This window comes from Rhododendron vialii, chromosome 13a, assembly GCF_030253575.1.
Source record: "Rhododendron vialii isolate Sample 1 chromosome 13a, ASM3025357v1".
Lineage (NCBI taxonomy): Eukaryota > Viridiplantae > Streptophyta > Magnoliopsida > Ericales > Ericaceae > Rhododendron > Rhododendron vialii.
Window position 1 is genome coordinate 30,840,589 of NC_080569.1, and position 19,925 is coordinate 30,860,513.

General features: G+C 34.4%; 1 protein-coding gene and 1 long non-coding RNA gene across 4 annotated transcripts; one reads left to right on the forward strand and one right to left on the reverse strand.

Annotated features, from left to right (window-relative positions):
- Positions 1-4,384: 4,384 nt before the first annotated feature.
- LOC131312557 (transcription factor TGA2.2-like) lies at positions 4,385-10,527 on the reverse strand. Of its 3 annotated transcripts, XR_009195906.1 has the most exons (4): positions 10,367-10,527; positions 6,246-6,322; positions 5,747-5,958; positions 4,385-4,852 (listed from the first exon to the last, which is right to left on the reverse strand). XR_009195906.1 is itself a non-coding variant. In XM_058340403.1 (3 exons), exons 1-3 carry the CDS (start codon positions 10,382-10,384, stop codon positions 4,706-4,708), a joined length of 357 nt encoding a protein of 118 aa, XP_058196386.1. In that variant the 5' UTR covers positions 10,385-10,455; the 3' UTR covers positions 4,385-4,705. The 3 variants fall into 3 exon arrangements, 1 of the variants encoding a protein (XP_058196386.1); XR_009195907.1 differs by lacking the exon at positions 10,367-10,527 and having other exon boundaries at positions 5,747-5,938; positions 6,246-6,400; XM_058340403.1 differs by lacking the exon at positions 6,246-6,322 and having other exon boundaries at positions 5,747-5,938; positions 10,367-10,455.
- LOC131312559 (uncharacterized) lies at positions 8,298-8,973 on the forward strand. The gene is made up of 3 exons (XR_009195909.1): positions 8,298-8,404; positions 8,481-8,549; positions 8,691-8,973. It is a non-coding gene; the product is annotated as an uncharacterized LOC131312559 (long non-coding RNA).
- Positions 10,528-19,925: the final 9,398 nt, after the last annotated feature.

Here is a 19,925-nt window from a genome sequence, read left to right on the forward strand (position 1 = left end):
TCCAAATCACTTGAATTTGGGGATAATGTTAGGCCGGTCCTATTTTTTGAATTCATGGCCTGGGAGATCCTACCACTATAATTTCATGTTCTCATCAGGTCCTCTTAGAAAAATCTCATGCGCTTCATGAACAAAAATTCTAACAGCAGAGACGATTCGCAGAGAACCACGCAGAGACAAACGCGTTTGGCCGGGATAATGTTAGGCCGGTCCTATTTTTTGAATTCATGGCCTGGGAGATCCTACCACTATAATTTCATGTTCTCATCAGGTCCTCTTAGAAAAATCTCATGCGCTTCATGAACAAAAATTCTAACAGCAGAGACAATTCGCAGAGAACCACGCAGAGACAAACGCGTTTGGCCCCATTTCGGGTACCAAAAAAATCTAGAAAAATATCCATAAATTTTTGAATATTATTTTATGGGGCCTTGTAAAAAATCAGCTCCATTGGATATCGGTAAGTATTACTTTTTGATTCGTAAGGGCGAACTGAGCAGTTTCGCCCCTACGAATCAAAAAACAATACTTACCGATATCCACTGGAGCTGATTTTTTACAAGGCCCCATAAAATAATATTCAAAAATTTATGGATATTTTTCTAGATTTTTTTGGGATTCGAAATAGGGCCAAACGCGTTTGTCTTTGCGTGGTTCTCTGTCTTTTACTATGTTGCTCTCTCTCTCTCTCTCTCTCTCTCTCTCTCTCTCTTACACACACACTCTCCCTCCTTGTAACTCTTTTCTCCTCTCTCCCTCTCCCATCACTCTCTCTCTTCTCTTTCTTCTTTTTTATTTTAAATCTTATAATGTTTATAATTTTTATTTTACATATCCAATCTGAATATATATATATATATATATATATATTTTGAAACCTACTCGACGATATCTATTAAATGAGACCTATATTGCATGTGAAATTATGTGTATTTTTTTTTTGATGTAGCCTCTCTTTTTTTCATTACATTTTCTAAAAAATATATCCATTGTACATACAACTTGTGAATTTACGCTTAATTATTAACTTAAGATTGTTAATTGTGGATTTAGAATAAAACTAATCTGTTAATTGTGAATTTAGAAAGAAATTAACTGTTAATTGTGAATTTAACATTATTAATTCTGAATTTTAAAAAAATAACTATTTAAAGAGACTCTCTATTACTCAAAAATATAATTTTAATGTAAAAAAAAGATGTTTACAACTAGAGTTCTAAAATAGTATTTTACTAATATTTCAAAAATAAAAATAGAGAAAGAGGGAGAAGAGAGAGAGAGGGTGAGTGATGAAACTTGAAAGAGACTAGAGAGAGAGAGAGAGAGAGAGAGAGAGAGAGAGAGAGAGAGATGCCGAAGAAAGTGGAGAGAGAGAGATGCCGAAGAAAGTGGAGAGAGGAGAGATAGGGTCAAATGGATGGGAGAGGACTTGGAGGGAAAGCAATTGTATGAATTTGCACACCAGAACTGGATGGGACAAATTCAAGTCAGGTAGAACCAGCCTGAAAATTTGGGAAAAATGACGGCCCAAGACGTGTTTTGATAATTAATACCCGTCAAAGACATGCTAAGAATAATTATTAATGCTAAAAATGTCCTTAACGGGTATTAATTATCAAAACACGTCATTAGCTGTCATTTTCCCTTGAATTTGTGCCATTAGGATTGGGCCCATATATAAAGTGGAGTGCAGTATTGCACAAACAAATTCTCAAACAAGATATTAATTTCGGATAAAAAAAAAACAAGAAATTAATTTGAACGTGTATTCTAGAACTTAACCTGTAACTTGTATTATTTGTTGGACGTGAAACACCTCATGTGGTAAGTTTTTTTACCGGCACCTCGTAACAAAAGATTAACTGTGTTTGCGATAAGTGTAGCTACAAACTTAAGATTTTAGCTTCAGATTCTGCTGCAGATTTTAGTTTCCGGATTTTAGTAGATGTTGAGAAACTTGTTTGTTGCAGCTGCGAGATTATGAGAATTTAATTCTTTTTTTGAGAATTTGTGTTGTAGAATCCCAAAAGCTCTCCGAACCCAGCTTTGAAATTTTGTGAATTTATTTTCTTTTTCAAGTTCTTGGAATCTGTAGTTTCTAGAGATAAGTTATGTAGAATTTTTGACAAACATTCTAAACTAATTTTTAGAAATTCCTATCAAGTTTTCTAATAAAATTATTTTGGCCGATTAAAAAAAATTAGTAATTTTTAGAAACTAGAACTAAAAATCTGTCAAAATATTTTACCCACATTGTTATTCAAGTCATATATGATGATAAATTTAAATTTTGCGATAGCTGTGGATAAAGATTTTAAATTTAGCTTCAGATTCTTAATTTTCGATTTTCGTAAAAGCATATATATATATATATATATATATATATATATGTGTGTGTGTGTGTGTGTGTGTGTGTGTGTGTGTTTTTTTTTTTATAGGTGTGGGATTATGATTATGCTGTAGTAAAAGCCACTATTGTTTACTGCAAAAAGTTTAAAATCAGCTTCCAAAATACGTAGAATCTAAAATATGATCCGAAAAGCACCTCAAGCCCAGTTTCCACAAATACACACAACAGCTTTTTAAACATTAAAATCTCATAATGCACTCGTATAATTTTTCGTAAAACCCACCAGTACAAAAAAAAACCACAAAACCAAATAGGTGGTCTAGAGCTGGTTTTCAGTTATTCATAACGAAGAATCTTATGTAGCTCAAACGGTTAAAAACTTATTTTGTCCACTTTAAAGGGTATTGACGCAAGTCACATAATTCGCGTGTGTCCTCGGCTATGAGAGCGTGAGCGTGGAAACTTCTTTTAAAAACCTTCCAAACAACTACTCATACAATTTATGAGCGCAAGGATTGAGAGCACAAGCGCAAAATGAAAATTTTGAACCGAATGCCATTTTGAAAGATAGAGGTATTGATTGACACCAGGGCCGGCCCGGCAAGCCCGTCAGCTTGGGCAACCCCCGGGCTAGGGCAACCAAAAATAATAATTTTTATGTAAATATAAATACGTATATTTTTGTTTTTTGGACCCAAACATAGCATGAAGGATTGTGCTGGTTTTAAGGGGCCACAGAAAGACGGGAAATGCACTCTTCACCACAAATATGGAAATCAGGTAGGACAGGAGTACTGTCCATTTCGGTGGTCCATCAAGACTTGATTGCTTCTGCAAAAAAATCAACCTTATTTGAACATCAGGCATCGGTATGTAATGTAACACTAGCGATGGGTGCGCACGTGACGCGTCTACGATTCTATTGTGAACGCTTTGAGAAGTTGAAGTATCCACGGGTGTGCACGTGATGCGTCTACCATTTTATTGCTAATGCTTTAAGAAGATGGTGTGCACACGGGATGCGTCTACAATTTTATCGTAAATGCTTTAAGAAGACGTTGCGCACATGTGTGTGAACACGTGTGCACAACACAGTGCTGCGCAACATCATCCCTATGTCCTACGAAGAAGATGTAGCATCAAGATATAAGTAGCCTTTGCGTGAGAGGAGCGGAAATTTGTTTACTTATCCTTTTTGTGTGGTTACCTTCACCAAGCTTTGGTTAGGCACATTTGGTGTTCTCGTTTCAATGATCAAAATTGCACATTTTTTTTCAAGATTGATTGGTTTGGAGACGGGCAAAAGTTCAGCACAATCTGTCAATAAGTTTTCGATCGAAGAATCTGATTCTGCTCAATTCTCAGGTCTAGAACACTACTTTACAACTTAATTGATCGAGCAATTACTGATATCAACTAAAAATATTCAAAATCTTTTAACCAATCAACCTGGGCAAAATGAGTTAGTTCAAAAAATCCAGACAGAAAGTGGGTTCCTATCAATGTAATAGAAAATGAAATGTGTCTTAACAAAATGTGATTTAAGGCTACCTACCCAAATAGAGTGGGTGAATAATTGGAGGCAGATGGTGGCCATAGAATGAATGTCCGTTACTGTTGGAGAGAGAGAGAGACTCAGAGACTCAACACTTTGTTTGGTTCTTCTCTCAAAAATAATATCTCTAAAACTTTTGACTGTTTTGTTATTCGTGTTTTTTCGCCTTCAGTGATTTTTTGTCAATTTTTTTTACTTATTTTATACATTTTGAATGTACATAGCATACCTTTATATATTCAAAAAGTAAAAGAATTTGTCAAAATGTTAAATTTTTTTACTAAAGACAGAAAAATACGCAAATCTATAGAACTGTTTTATCTCAAAAATAAATCTCAAAATTGCAAACCAAATACAGTGTCTACCTTTCCAACAATATCATTGAATTCAGATGATAAAAAAAAAAAACAATATCATTGAATTCAGATAATAATAATAATAATAATAAGAACAACAACAACAACAACAATATCATTGAATTCAAACCATAAAATCGGTTGGTCAGAATAAGATCTTTTTCCCCCTTCTTTTTGGCTGATCAGAAAAAGATTTAGATTACATAACCCTATGTTGAAAAAGTGACTATCGAGTGAAAATGATACAAACCCAGCACCAGAAGGATCATACAATTCCATAGAGGTAAAACTCTGTACCATTACAACAGAAACAAGATCATTACAACAGCTACACATGGCTACTAACACTGCCTATAATTTGAACTCTGAATCATACATGGCACTACCGAGAACACAGCCAGACTCACCTTCGAAATGCGAATCGGTGTCGTATCATATGCTTCGTTACTCCCGTGGACGAGCAAGCCATAGAGAGCTAAGAGCTCGAAGCCGAGAGAAATAATCATTTATAGCAAGCAAAGCACGAGCCGATTGGCAGGTCGTCAATATCCGGTGCAGTTGTTGCAGTGTTTGTTGTCTTAGATTGTCAGCCTGATATTAACGAACGGATAAAACACACGACTGTATATCCATATCAACATTCAACTGGATTCCCTATCGAATTTTTTCCAATTCCAAATTTCTAACGAAAAATTCCACATAGTTTTCCGAAAAAAACTGCCATGAGGCCATGCATGGAACTTTATTCGGAATATATTTTCAAAAAACCCATAATTCCAATTGTGGAGGGATATCCCACTTTGCCCCCTTGCGCCTATATTTTCCCACTTTGGGTTTTCTAATTCTTGTTATATCTATTTTCCACTTGTGCTCTTACATGATTTTTTTTTTTTTTTCCCATCAACAAATACATGAACAAAGTCACCGACCAATATGCATTGAAAAAAATCTCATCATCTAGGCGACAAATTGGAAGATCAGAAGTGTGAGGGAGAGTTGAGAAACACGTAACACTCAATTTACCAGTAGGTCCGATCCTAAGATTTTCGGGGCCCTAAGCGGGTTTGAAAACGGGCCTCTACTATTATGTATATTAATTAGATGTTCAATATGTGAAAGAAGATAGTCTTGTGGTTCAGTGGCCCAATAGTTGTACTACCATTTTAGAACTTTAATCGTGAGTTCAAGCTTCAAAAAAGTCATTTCATAATCATTTTTTGTACCAGTTCCAAAACTGTTTGGCGTTAAAAACTAAAAAGGGCCAAGAGTCGAACTTGGGATTGGGATCCAGTGCTTTATATCACGCGTGCCTCACCACTGTGCCACATTCACATCATTGTGAAATATTTCACATACATTATATTTAATATATTTCACGATTTGGGGGGCCAATTAATTTGGCCCCCAAATCTGGAGGCCCTAGGTTGTCGCTTGGTTGGGCCTGTTTACCAGTGAAATAACGATTGCATACTAGTAATAAATTACCTGGCGAATGAAGCCCTCGAGAGTTCCTAGCTTTCCCATCGCCATCGCCATTTGTCCCATGTAGTTTGCAACATTCCCTGATGAACCCGAAGGGCCAAGAGATCCAGCCAAAGTCTCGGCCAACTCGATTGTTGCAATGCCTCCATTCCCTGGGACAAGGCATCTTCTGCTCGTTGGGATGATTGCTGCAAGCTAGTGATACCCAACAACTGCTGCTCAGTTAATGGCCCCAGCAGATTTACAAGCAGATGCAAACAAGTAGGTTCAAACTTAGGAAAAGGAAACAACATGAAAATAGATGCGTTGAGCAGGAATAAGCAAAACAAGAAACAACAAAAGCAGCGGACATAGGCGTTCCATAGATTGTGTATTTAGACTGTTTTGAAAGAATTTGGCCAATTCAGCCGGACCAATTCTAAAAGTAAATCTCGCCAATAATTGCAGCTTCGTATTTTTGAAAGAAAACAGAAGAGTTACGAAAAAAGGCCAAGAGCAGAACCTGAAGAAACTTGAGCCAATAAACATCACTTTGAGTTCAAATCATCTTTTTTGCAAACAAAAGAAGGGTTGCAGCCACTGACAAAATGAAAGGTGAGTTAATGATGTGCCGATATGTTTCAAGGACATACAAATGCATCGTTTAATTGAAAATCTGAAAATTGAACAAAATGAGTATAATCTATATAATATGACAGGGAAGTGTTTGAATCCCTAAATTTCCTCCTATATTTTGGACCATAGGATCGGTGCACATTTTTTCTACGGCTGAGATCTACGGGTAAAAGCGCTAACGATATATTTAGAAACGATGGAAAGAATGAGGGATGAAAGGAAACCTTCCTTAATTTCGAACAAATTAACTTGGCCGAGATTCATTATCTATAAAGGTAATAATGATAAAAAAAATTATACAGCAACCTACCTATTTACGTGTAAGAACGTATATTGATTTTATTTGACTGAGATTCAATCTCGATCTCCTCTGCAAACCTTATTCAATCCTCTTCTCACCATCCTTTCCTCCTCCGCCTCCAACAAGCCCTAAACTCACTGATTAACTCTGTCTCCCTAAACTCGCTGATTTTATTTATGTCTCCCTAAACTTGCTGTTTTTATTTACACACGATGGAAGCTCCATAGATCCCATCAACATCGGTTTCACAATCAGCCATCCTTACCACTCCTCCTATCGGGCATCCTCAACTTTGATCGCCATAGGTTTGGAGTCCAACAACCGGGTTTAATCACCAATTGGAACCGGGTTTTAATCGCCGAGTCCGGCGCCGTCCCATCCCGAGGCTTTCTTCCTTCCCCTAGCCGCAACCCCACCGGGACCTATTTTCTGCTCCTATTGGCGTGAAGCAACGGTACTTACTTGAATCCCATATTTTTATATGCTTTTGGCAATTGGAAACTAATTTGAAAACCTATTTTGTGTGGCAGCCAGTTGATGATGGTTGCAGACGAAGGGGAAAAGACAAGAGGGAAAGGTGTTCGACAAAGTTTGAAGAGGTAGGAGATTGTGAGGGGAGGACTCATTTTTTGGTGTTAGTGTCGCGTAACTCTATTCTGGCGGTTCATTGTAAATAGTATATATTATTTCAGTGATTTTTGCACTTTTTGGTTCTCTAACATCAGGATGTTTAATGTTAGATCTTTAAAGGGCCCGGATTTGGTTGGGGAGGAGTAAATGTTTTATGAGTGAGTGGTGCTATTGGTACATACAATATGTACATACAATGTACATATAGATTTTGTGGGGCCCAATTCGGGTCCCACAAACATGATCCGAACCGTTCATTATTTTTAAAACATCTTTTTATGGAGCCCTGTAAAAAATCAGCTCAACCCGATATCGGTAAGGATTTTTTTTGAATTTATAGGGGCGAAACTAAGCAATTAAGTAGTTTCGCCTTCACAAATTAAGAAAAAATCCTTACCAATATCGGGTTGTGCTGATTTTTTACAGGGCTCTATAAAAAAATGTTTGAAAAATAATGGGCAGTTTGAATCATCTTTGTGGGACCCAAGGTGAGCCCCACAAAACTGATATGTACATAATATGTACATTTCATATGTACCCCTAGCATTTTTGATGTTTTATTAGGTTTCATTCATTCCACAAAATACAAATCATGGCTTAATTAAAAGAATCCGTTCAAAAAAATTCCAGTTTTGAGACAATTATCCCATAAATTACGTATTTATTAACCTAAAAGAATTATTTCAAACATTCAAAGCAAATTTGATTAATTAATTACATTGGCCAATCAATGGAATACATATACAGTTAAATCAATGGAAATTATGGAATTTGTATTGATAGTTTCGTCGGTCTTGCTTCTACATGGGGTGCCTGTGTCGAAGTCTTGGTAGTTTTGGTTCATTCTTGTATAATTTGATGGAATTTGTACGGTGGAAGCTCCATAGATCCCATCAACGTCGGTTTCACAATCAGCCATCCTTACCACTCCGCCTATCGGGCGTCCTCAACTTTGATCGCCATAGGTTTGGAGTCCAACAACCGGGTTTAATCGCCGATTGGAACCAGGTTTTAATCGCCGAGTCCAGCGTCATCCCGTCCCGAGGCTTTCTTCCTTCCCCTGCGCCGCAACCCCACCGGGACCTATTTTCTGCTCCTATTGGCGTGAAGCAACGGTACTTACTTGAATCCCATATTTTTATATGCTTTTGGCAATTGGAAACTAATTTGAAAACCTATTTTGTGTGGCAGCCAGTTGATGAGGGTTGTAGACGAAGGGGAAAAGACAAGACGGAAAGGTGTTCGACAAAGTTTGAAGAGGTAGGAGATTGTGAGGTGAGGACTCATTTTTTGGTGTCAGTGTCACTTAACTCTGTTCTGGCGGTTCATTGTAAATAGTATAAATTATTTCAATGATTTTTGCACTTTTTGGTTCTCTAACATCAGGATGTTTAATGTTAGATCTTTAAAGGGCCTGGATTTGGTTGGGGAGGAGTATCGGGTGATTCGAACGGTGGCAATCAATGACGTATTCTACGCAAAACAGAAGGTTTTATTCCATATGAATGCACTCTTTTTTTTGTTTGTTTAGCTGTTTGCTTCTCAATGATTTATTTATAATTTAATTGTTATTCAACTGATCTACAAACCATTATACCCGTGCATGGTTATATTAAACTAAAACGGAATAGCAACCCAATTATGTCTGTGCATTTAAATTTTCCATAGTTGTCCTCTTCACTTAATTTTTCATAGTTTTTCATAGTTTTTGAATCTGTATATTTTCGACCGTTATTAGATTGGTATACATTTTTAAACGGCTGAGATCTACGGGAAGTATAGCCAGCAACATATTTAGAAATGATTGTACAAATATCTATCACACCTCTAATTTCCCGAAATCAAGGGTAACAAACCCTTAATTTGAGGGATAAATTTTTCCAACATGGAAAAGAATACAAAAACCATGTCCACAAAGATCATGTTCATTTGAACGTAACTGAATTCTTATATTTATGGTAGAAGTAAATACCCCATGTAACATGACCTTACCTAATATATCAAATTTTAAGAAGGAAATAGTTGATTGATTTTCTAGATCCAATCTGTCAACCTTCTCCGAAATTTGGGCTGCCTCTAAAATGAGGTTTCATTGTAAATTTATAATTCTTATCTCCTATTGTTTTCATATACTTTCCTATCATGTATCTATCAATTTTAAATTCTTTTTTCTCAGTACTCTCTACCAAAATAGAACTTAGCTACTCAAAGTTTCAATTCATGGTACGATCTAATATATATTTTTGTTCCCTCCAGTACACCACAATATTCATAATCTTCACATTTTGTTTGCTTTAGATAAATAATTTTTGTTCATTCACCCAATGCAGGATCATAACACATTGACATGATCACAGTTAAGAGTTAAGATTTGATTATAATATTCTTTTTTTTTTATATCATGCAGGTTAAGCATTTTTTGACGATTGGGGTTTGTACTAATGGTAAGTAATGGGCACTCCTACAAATCCACATCCCTATTGTTGAAAATGCCATGCCAAGGTGAAAAACGGGAGAGGACATTGAACAGAGCAACTAATGTACAAAGAAGCAAATTCAATGTGTTGACATTGGTCTAACTGGTTATTCTAAGATAATGTTTTTGTTTCTTTGAATTAGGCAAAGCACGAATAAGGAGGCTACGGGAGTATAATGTCTAGGACCAAAACAATTAAAACTTCTTTGATACAAAATGTGCAATTTAGGTGATATGACAAACTATTTTCTTTCTTGCCCTTTTCTTTTTCTTTTTTACTATCCTAATTTTGGTATTACATGCATTATGCTCTTTTTACATGAATGAAAGAATCAATATGCTTGAAGATTTTAGTCTTGACATGTTTCATGTTCTATTTTTAGATGTCTCCTCGAGGCACGCATTTTCATTAATGTGTATCATTTTTTATTTTCATTGGTGTTTTGGATGGTATTTTTTTATTTGATCAAGATTTATGTGTTTGAGTTTGTTCTATGCGTCTTAGTTGGTTAAATTTGCTGTTCAGTTTTAATTTGCGTGTGCTGAATGTTCGAGCCGTGCCTTCAGGTACGGGCATTCGCTAGTATATACTATTTCAGACCTTTTCTTCATTGTTCATCGTGCTTAACCAAGAACTGGAACTTCTATTTGAACTACATTCTAAATTAATGAGATACTACGACATAATTTAACTCAAAGGCTAAGATCATATACATTTACAATGGATCCTCATCAAGGATGGGACTAGTGGCGGCGACCGCCACGACAAGAATTTTAGAAAATGCAATTATTATATGTAAAAAAAAATTGTGCCCAACTTATATAGTATCGCCACCACTAAAATTTTTTAGTATACATTTCGCCACTGCTAGGGTAAAATCCTGGTTTCGTCCTTGATTCTCATAGCACCAGTATTTCGAACTATTAAAAAGAATGCAAGCTACGTACCAATCGAACTTAACTTATTCTTAAGCATGACAGGCAATGTAAAATGCACGTCCACTACCAAAACAGGATTAATCAAATAACTTTAAGCAGGAAGAGACTCTTTTTTTTTTTTAATCTGTTTTTTATTCGATGGGATCAAAAACAAACTTTGGGGTTGCTGAATCCCAGACAAATAGAAACCGAAAAGAGATGATATATGGGAAAAGTGCTACAATACACACCTCTTATTTAAATGTGTATAATATGCACCCTCATTGATTACCTTTGGATGTTTGAAAAATGATCTGGACCTTTTAAAATGTTACGATAGGTTACTAACAAATAACCTGTTACCAGTGCAACAGGTAAACCCTATGAATTAACCAAAATGGAAAGAAAATTCCCTCAAGCCTCTCACTTTCTTTCCAACCAGCGTATATCTTTCTTTTCCTTTGAAAAATTAGGCCCAATTTTATTTTCGATAATTAATTTATGTTAAAAATAATAATTTTATTTTTTAAAAAATTTTGAAGCTAAAATTATTTTTACGTGAAAATAATTTACTTCTTTAAAATACGTTGTTCTCGATAATTACTAAAGGAAAAAGATACTATCATTATCATAATGTAATAAAAAGTCAAGTTAAAGGCATTTTTTTTTGGAATTTTTTGAAATATTATAATGTTTAACATTTTTCACAATACCTTTAATTTGCATAGTGAACTTTCACATGAGGATCAAAAAAAAATATTTCACACAAATAGTCCAATTAAAAGGAATAGCAAAGTCGATCATCCGTATTAATCAAGTAGGAAACACTAACAAAGTTAATGGGTGATCAAAAGAGTGATGGTGACGAGATAAATTTACCAATACATTTTAGAATTATGTGTAAAAGACAACAATATTTAGGACGTGCTATTTATTTTTTGGTCGATAGACGTACTACGTACTAGAGTTTTGTAAATTAGTGTTCGCATCCGAATTACAAATAACTAATACTCATATTTGATAATGTAATCGATTACAAGTGTTATCGATACCAATCAATTACGCAATTGAAACCGCAGAGAAATATAATCTATCATGAAATCAATTATTTGTGTTATCCAGAACAATTGATTTTGAAATCTATTACAATATTTTTTTAACTTATTTCGCAATTGATTAGAGGACTTACTAAGACCCATCAATTAGCAAATCGATTGAGTAATCGACGTCACATTGTTTCCTAATCGTACTCAATTCAATTACGAATTAAATCGATTATATTGTCTAATCGATTACATAATCGAACATAACAGAATTGATTACATATTCGATTATGATGTCTAATTGATTATAATCTCTATTTACAAAATTGCAAAATCAAATGTATATTTGATTATGATGTCTAATCAATTGAAAAATCAATTATAAAGTCTAATCGATTATGGAATTGAACATTGACATAATAGATTACATATTTGATTAACTACCGTTAAAAAAAAATTGATTAAGTAATCAATTGCACAACTGATTATACGTTATTAAAAAGTTATGAAATGGACTAAAATGTTACGATTCCGTAGTGAAAATGTTACGAATTGAAAATGTTACAATTTTTTTTTATAAAGTTATAAAACACACCAAAATGTTATGATTCTAAAAAAGTTACGATTGATTAGTGTAAAAGTTACAATATGCACTGAAAGGTTATGATTTGTAAGAAAAACTAGGGATTACCCGTGCCTGAAGGCACAGCTCGAAATCGGTATTCAACTCATATCCAATTTTGAAGGCCAAGGCCCCATTCGCAAAATTCATACTACGCAAACAAAAAATAATAGCTCAAGTATTTTCACCGGTTAACTTGAATTAGCACATAAACAAACTAACAAACTAGTAGTTGTAGCACCTGTACCTGAAGACACTTATCGCCAGCCATTTAAATTCAAAGCGAATTCGACCACACTACAGATCATAACTGGCAAAACCCAACTGTAATCACAAAATCCACTTTAAACTTAATGATAATATAGCAGCATCTAGCGTTTATTCATCAGGTCTTCTAAAATCAAGAAAAGGTTAAACATAATCAGCCTTTCAATTGAATACAAAAATGTAATTTCACTTCTACTAAAACATTGATAACAAATTAAGTTGTAGATTTTTTAAACTTCAAGCTCCAACCAACTCAATATATGCCGATGCAACCTGTCAAAAAAATAGATGGTGCTTAATTCAGTTCATATACCATTTCAATCATCTAGCAAAAAAATTTAATGTCATACAACCTGTCAAAAAATGAAGTAAACAACGGCAAACCATGACATACTGATTTTTACATGGCACTCCCAAAATAGAGACCGCAGTTTGATTCAAAATCATCCACTATAAAAGTGGAATTCCACTTCTATTGAATCATTGATAACAAAGTTATAAACTTTCTAAGCTTCAAGCTCCAACCAACTCGGTATCTATTACTAGTTAGCCAATGCAACCGATCAAAAAAACATATGGTGCTTCATTTCATATCTATATAACATTGGCATGTGTGATTATTTCTTTCGAAACATCATAGTCAACAACATTTGCCGAAGTTGTTTTGCAGTAAATTTATCATGTTTATTTTCCTTTTCGTTTTTGTATGTTGCTTTAGTTTTATAAGGACTTAGTCTTGGCTCTACTTATTTGATTAGCATATCACAAAGCTAAAAGTAGAGTAGAGGCAACAAATCATGGTAAACAATTATAGAAATTTATAGAAGAGAATATGGTCATGGTTTAAATTACTGAAGTATGATCATTATTCAAACAACATAGATTTTAAAAATAAAAAAAAAAACACAAAGTGTTCGAAGAATCATACCACTTGAATGGCATTTTCTTTTCCCCTGCCCATGGATGTCACCTTCCCTTTTCCCTTGCACTTTCCTCCAGGTTTTTCTTTTAGAAAGATAAAAATGTATAAGGAGAATAGGAATAAAGTTACTCGATGAGGTGAACACATATGTAAGAAGAATAGGAATAGAGTTGTTTGGTGAGTTTAGCTTCACCACACGTATGTCATTTGAGGGTCCATCATGGACAACAATACTCATGTTCCATGCTCGACACAACTGAAATTTAAATAGTATAAAAAGATGCAAGAAAATTGTAAAGAAATAAAAACATGCAAAAAAAAAGAGAAATGAAGGATTTATTGTAGTTTGGCTCAAGATATCACAAACCATTCTATTTCGAAGAATTAGTAATCTATTCGGAGGGAGCACATGGATTGGAGATCATAAAGATGCCTATCTAAAAGATTAAAAAGGGACTTACATGGACAGAATTCATAATGTCATCCATGATAAAGAAATCTCTTCAAATTAGCAAGTCTGAAATAAAAGACATGAAAGTATAATCAACCAAGGTTACAATGCATAAATCCGATAGTGTTGGGTTTTCCAAACAAAATGCGAACCTGGAGGAGATATTAAAAAAGAACACAGAAAAACATAGCGTATTCGCAAAAGAGAGCCAAAATAGTAAAAAAGAATTGGCTGATATCATAAATTCTGAATCCCTAGAGTATGTGTGACAGATGTTGGATGTTTAACTCATTATTGACTTTATTGTCCACGCATATGGACAGATCTACTTTTTCTGGTGGCTTTGTTTTTACTAAGCCTTTTAATGGAGATGCCTAATTTCAGTTGTTTTGAACCACTTAGAACATAAAGCACCGATTATGGATCGGAAAAAAGATTTCTGTAACAACCCTAATTTTTCATAATAAAAACTAAACGTTTATCTTGCAATTCTTATATTTTAATCTACTATTCTTTTAGTAATTGATATAATTTTTTTTTTAAGAAAAGAAAATACTAAAACCCTATTATATATAGGTATATGTGTACATGCAAACCCTAACCTAAATTTTTTTTGTACAAAATCCTAGCAAGTGGAGAGATTGATATCCAAATCTAATCATAGTGCATAGATATAGATAAGGAGAGAATCATAATTTTCATCCTAAGGAATCATAGAAAATCTAGCTATGATATGCAAAATCTAGATAGGATCCTAATCTAGATATGATATACAATTTAAGATTGTGATTCACTCAAATCTAAGGAGTTAATTGTAGGAGATTGAGAGAGAGATTTGATATAGATTTTCTTAGATATTCCTAGATTTTATAAGATATACTAAGATTGGATTGGATTTTATTAGATATTGTTAGATTTTATAAGATTATGTTTAGATATTATAAGGTTATATAAGATAAGATTATGATCTAGATTTTATTTGATTTGATATGATCTAGATTCTTCCTTCACTAGTATAAATAGGCATGCCCTTCCACATTCTTCCCACATTCACAAGCACACACACACACCACCAATCATCCATTTCTCACATGCTTGATTAGTATGAGTTTGGAGAGTAAAAGAGAGAGGTTTTGGCTAGAAATTGAAAAGGAGGAGGAAATTAGTTCAATTCTACCACCATCTTGCCGCTTTTCCTACACCACTTAAAATCATCCCTTGACCTTGATTTTTAAAATTTCTAGAAGTATTGTGTTTTGGGAAAAATAAAAGTACTTTCTTCTCATTCTTCGGTCGAGCCGAAACGACGTTACTCCGCCCGCGATTTCACCCAACGTACTTCGTAGCCGCTCTACCGCCAAGAAGAACGGTAGAAACCTCTTATCTGCTCACCTAAGTATAATGTTGATGTGCTATATGTTTAACTATTTATTTATTATTTTTATGATATCACATGATTAAATTGTTTAAGTTGAGAAGTTGATTTTATCGTTGTAATGCTTAATTAATTGCATGTTTGTTGCTAAGTTGTGATGTTATAATTTTTAATGTTGTCAAAAATAGAAATGCATGAAATTAGTGATTTATTATTATCGCATAATTGTAGCAAACTTTGAAAGAATAATGTGAGCGCGAGAAAATGATGCATGTCTACGAAACACGAGAAACGAGAAATGAAATGTGGAAAAGATTAATGATTGTGTGAGCATGAGAACCCAGTAGGTCCATGGAAGATGGTTAGCGGAATCATGGCTCAAGTGTGCATGTGTGAGCATGAGAGCCTGGTAGGTCCTGAAAGAATGGTCGGCGGAATCATGGCTCGGGTGCGTGTGTAAGGCCTAAGAGCCTGGTAGGTCCTGAAAGGATGGTCAGCGAAACTAGTGCCGTGTATGCGTTATGAAATGGGAAATGATTAAAGACTGAGAACCCGGCAGGTCCTGAAAGAGACGGTCAGCGGAATCAGTGCTTTTGGGTGGCAAAATCTGAACTTAGCCTGGGAGCCCGGTAGGTCCTGAAAGATGGTCAGCGGAACCGGTGCTCGAGAGAATAAAATGGAAAGTGGAATCGATACTTGGAAAATGATTACACAGTTTATGATACGCTACGATAACTCTGAAAGACACTGACAGCTTTGATTATTTTTGTGATGCTAAATTTTGTTTTTGATAAATTGTTATATGTTATTTTTGATAGTGTATGGGACATAGGGATAAGAGTTAGCTATTGGGCTTAATTGCTCACGGTGTTACTTTTGTGACTCTGGCATCTTATGCCAAAGTTTAAAGACGAACAGGGAGAATTTTATAATTTGGAAGAGTTCGGTGCTGAGCAGAATAATGCAAAAGAAGACGGACGTCCAGAGGAGTAGAAGTTACCCTAGTACCCCTCCCTTATCTATTTAAATAAGTGTAACACGAATTTGAGGATAATTTGGCTTGTAATGACTTTATGTTTCTTTCTATTTAATGAATGTGAAAAATTTATTAAATTAACGTTTTCAAAAATCGGAGCGTTACAATTTCAAATCTCATCTTGTAAACTATGCCAATCAAAAAGAGAAACATATAATGGTTTCAAACCGCCACAGTACTCATGTATTGCTCAACAAATCACTCATAGTACCCGATAAAACCTAGAACAAGATAAGTAAGCATAATGGAAGAGAAATTGATTTAGTAAAACCCAATTTGCAAAATGAATGCGGAAGTTGAATCAAAGAATTGTGAGAAAAAAATTCATACCCACTCAATTGCAATTTTGTTCCACAAAAAAATGGAGTCATATTCACTGAATCATTCAATCGAACATGTTGGATACACCAAATCATTAGGTATTTTTTGCATTAACCCCTTGAAGTCCTCAGACTTTGGACTGGTGCATTTGTTTTGGGTTAAAAGAGCAAAAAAGAAAGTAAAAAAATATTTCAAGGAAAATCATGACCGGTTTTTCCCATAATAAAAAATAGGCAAAGATCACGAAGAAGCTAAAATTAGATTTCGTCGCCAATCGTCCTTTTTCTTGTAGTGAACACTTTCCCTTTCAAATTAAAAAAGAAAAACCATGCCTTTACCAATTACCAATTTCACGATGAAATTTCTAATCTACAGACCGTATACAACTCACGACCAAAGAAAAACATATGCTTTTGTTGCCTGATTTCCTTTGAAAATCTTGTTATCCTCCTACACAAAAAATAAAAAATAAAAATTTACGCTCGGACGCCCACAGTATGCAAACCCAATATCCTCCTACACGGGAAAAAAGAGAATTTACACTCATAAACCGTTATCCTGAATATTGGTTGCATACTCCAATTTTTTTTCCAATTGACAGCCATCACTCCAATTTGAACCGAGCGTAATCAAATTTTTTTTGAAGTTGGACTGAACAAAAAGAACTGGGACAAAAAAACGTGCAATCTGAAATGAGAACTAGAAAAAAGAGATTTTACTGTGAATGGAGAATGAAGAATTCACAGCCATCACAACTTTTCGATTACAGGGCAATTTATTTCATAACAATATTTGCGCGCAAAAGAACTGCAGTATTGTTTACGGTCTCGGGAAAATTCAAAAATTATGTTTGTAGTAGTGTTTGGTTTGCCAGACCATTAAGCAAGGAATAAAATGGTCTTTCCTTGGCCTCGCATCGGAATTGGCAAATAAATGGCCTTTCCTCCCAACTTGAGTCCCAAAAATGAGAAATTCGTTCACCCAAATAAAGATGAGAATCAACAGCAATTTCTAGCATTGTATTTTCCAACCCAATCAACGGCAATTTCATTACCTCCATTATAGGATGTCAATCAACGGCAATTTCATTACCTCCAATCAACGGCAATTTCATTACCAAATTTCCAACCCAATCAATGGCAATTTCATTACCTCCATTATATCATGTCAATCAACTTTAATTTCATTATCAAAATTCTTCCCTTATAAATCAGTCATTATATTTGTTCACCCAATCAAATCTTTATAGTCCATAACTGAATATAATGTCCACCCAATCATTATCAAAAATTCATTCATTACCAAAAAACATTGACCATATTGAGCAACTCAACGGCTAGGATTTATGCAGAAAATGTGTGTTAAATCAAACGGTTAAGATTTATGTAAGAAAAATATGTAGGCCACCACACCGTTCAACGGCTAGGATTTATGCAGAAAATGTGTGTTAAATCAAACGGTTAAGATTTATGTAAGAAAAATATGTGGGCCACATACCGTCGTGTGTTAAATCAAACGGTTAAGATTTATGTAAGAAAAATATGTGGGCCACATACCGTCGCGATTTGTATTATAGATGTTATGAATGAAAAGTTACGAATTTTTTGTATAAAAGTTACGATAGACCTAAAATGTTATGAATAACCGGTTCAGCAGGTAATTTTTTATGAAGTGACACAAGACCACACAATAGGTGCATATGATATACACCTTAAAGGAGTGTGTATTTAAGATTTTCCCTTAATTTATGGACATGAAAAAGATACCAAGCCCATACTAACATTCACTTCAGCAAACAATTGATACACATGTCCTTGCATCGCAGCATACCCCCATGTGGTAAGTTTTTTTACCGGCACCTTTTATGTTGTCACAGTTTCGTAACAAAAGATTAACTGTGTTTGCGATAAGTGTAGATACAAATTAACTTTAGATTTTAGCTTTAGATACTATTGCAGATTTTAGTTTTCGGATTTTAGTAGATGTTGAGAAACTTGTTTATTACAACTGCGAGATTATGAGAATTTAATTCTTTTTTTTTTTTTGAGAATTTGTGTTGCAGAATTCCAAAAGCTACCCGAACCCAACTTTAAAATTTTGCAAATTTATTTTCTTTTTCAAGTTCTTGGAATCTGTAGATTCTAGAAATAAGTTATGTAGAATTTTTGACAAACATTCTAAACTAGTTTTTAGAAATTCCTATCAAGTTTTCTAATAAAATTATTTTTGCCGATTAAAAAAACTAGTAATTTTTAGAAACTAGAACCAAAAATCTGTCAAAATATTTTTTCGCAAACACCCACATTGTTATTCAGGTCATATATGATGATAAATTTAAATTTTGCGATAGCTGTGGATAAAGATTTTAAATTTAGCTTCAGATTCTGCTTCAAATTCTTAATTTTTGATTTTCGTAAAAGCATATATACATGTTTTTTATAGCTGTGGGATTATGATTATACTGTAGTAAAAGCTAATATTGTTTACTGTAAAAAATTTAAAATTAATTTCCAAAATACTTAGAATCTAAAATATGATCCGAAAAGCACCTCAAACTCAGTTCTTACAAACACGCACCACAGCTTTTTAAACATTAAAATCTCATAATCCGCTGGTATAATTTTTCGTAAAATCCACCGGTACAAAAAAAAATTCACAAAACCAAATAGGTGGTCTAGAGCTGGTTTTCATTTTTTCATAACGAAGAATCTTATGTAGCTCAAACGGTTAAAAATTTATTTTGTCCACTTTAAAGAATATTGACGCGAGTCACATAATTTGTGTGTGTGCTCAGTTACGAGAGCGTGAGCGTAAGCGTGAAAACTTCTTTTAAAAACCTCTTAAACAACTACTACAATTCATGAGCGCGAGGATGGAAAGTGCGAGCGCAGAATGAAATTTTGAACTGAATGCCATTTTGAAAGATAGAGGTATTGATTGACACCTTACACCATTTTAAGGTGCCACAGAAATTCCCGGGAAATGCACTCTTCGCCACAAATATGAAAATCAGATAGGACAGGAGTACTGTGGGCTGATCGAATAAAGATTGCTTGTGACAGTGGGCCCTGTAATAAGATACACTAGTCATTGTCTCTTCTCTTGTGACAGTGGTCCATCAAGACTTTTGCTTCTGCAGAAAAATCAACCTTATTTCAACATCAGGCATCGGTATGCAATGTAACACTAGTCGACGGGTGCGCAC

What these genes read in the sequence shown, in the direction of transcription:
- LOC131312557 (XM_058340403.1), bottom strand. An exon ending in TCGAGGGCTTCATTCGCCAG is followed by an intron (nt 4,853 to 5,746) that starts GTAATTTATTAC and finishes CGTTAATATCAG; the next exon opens with GCTGACAATCTAAGACAACA.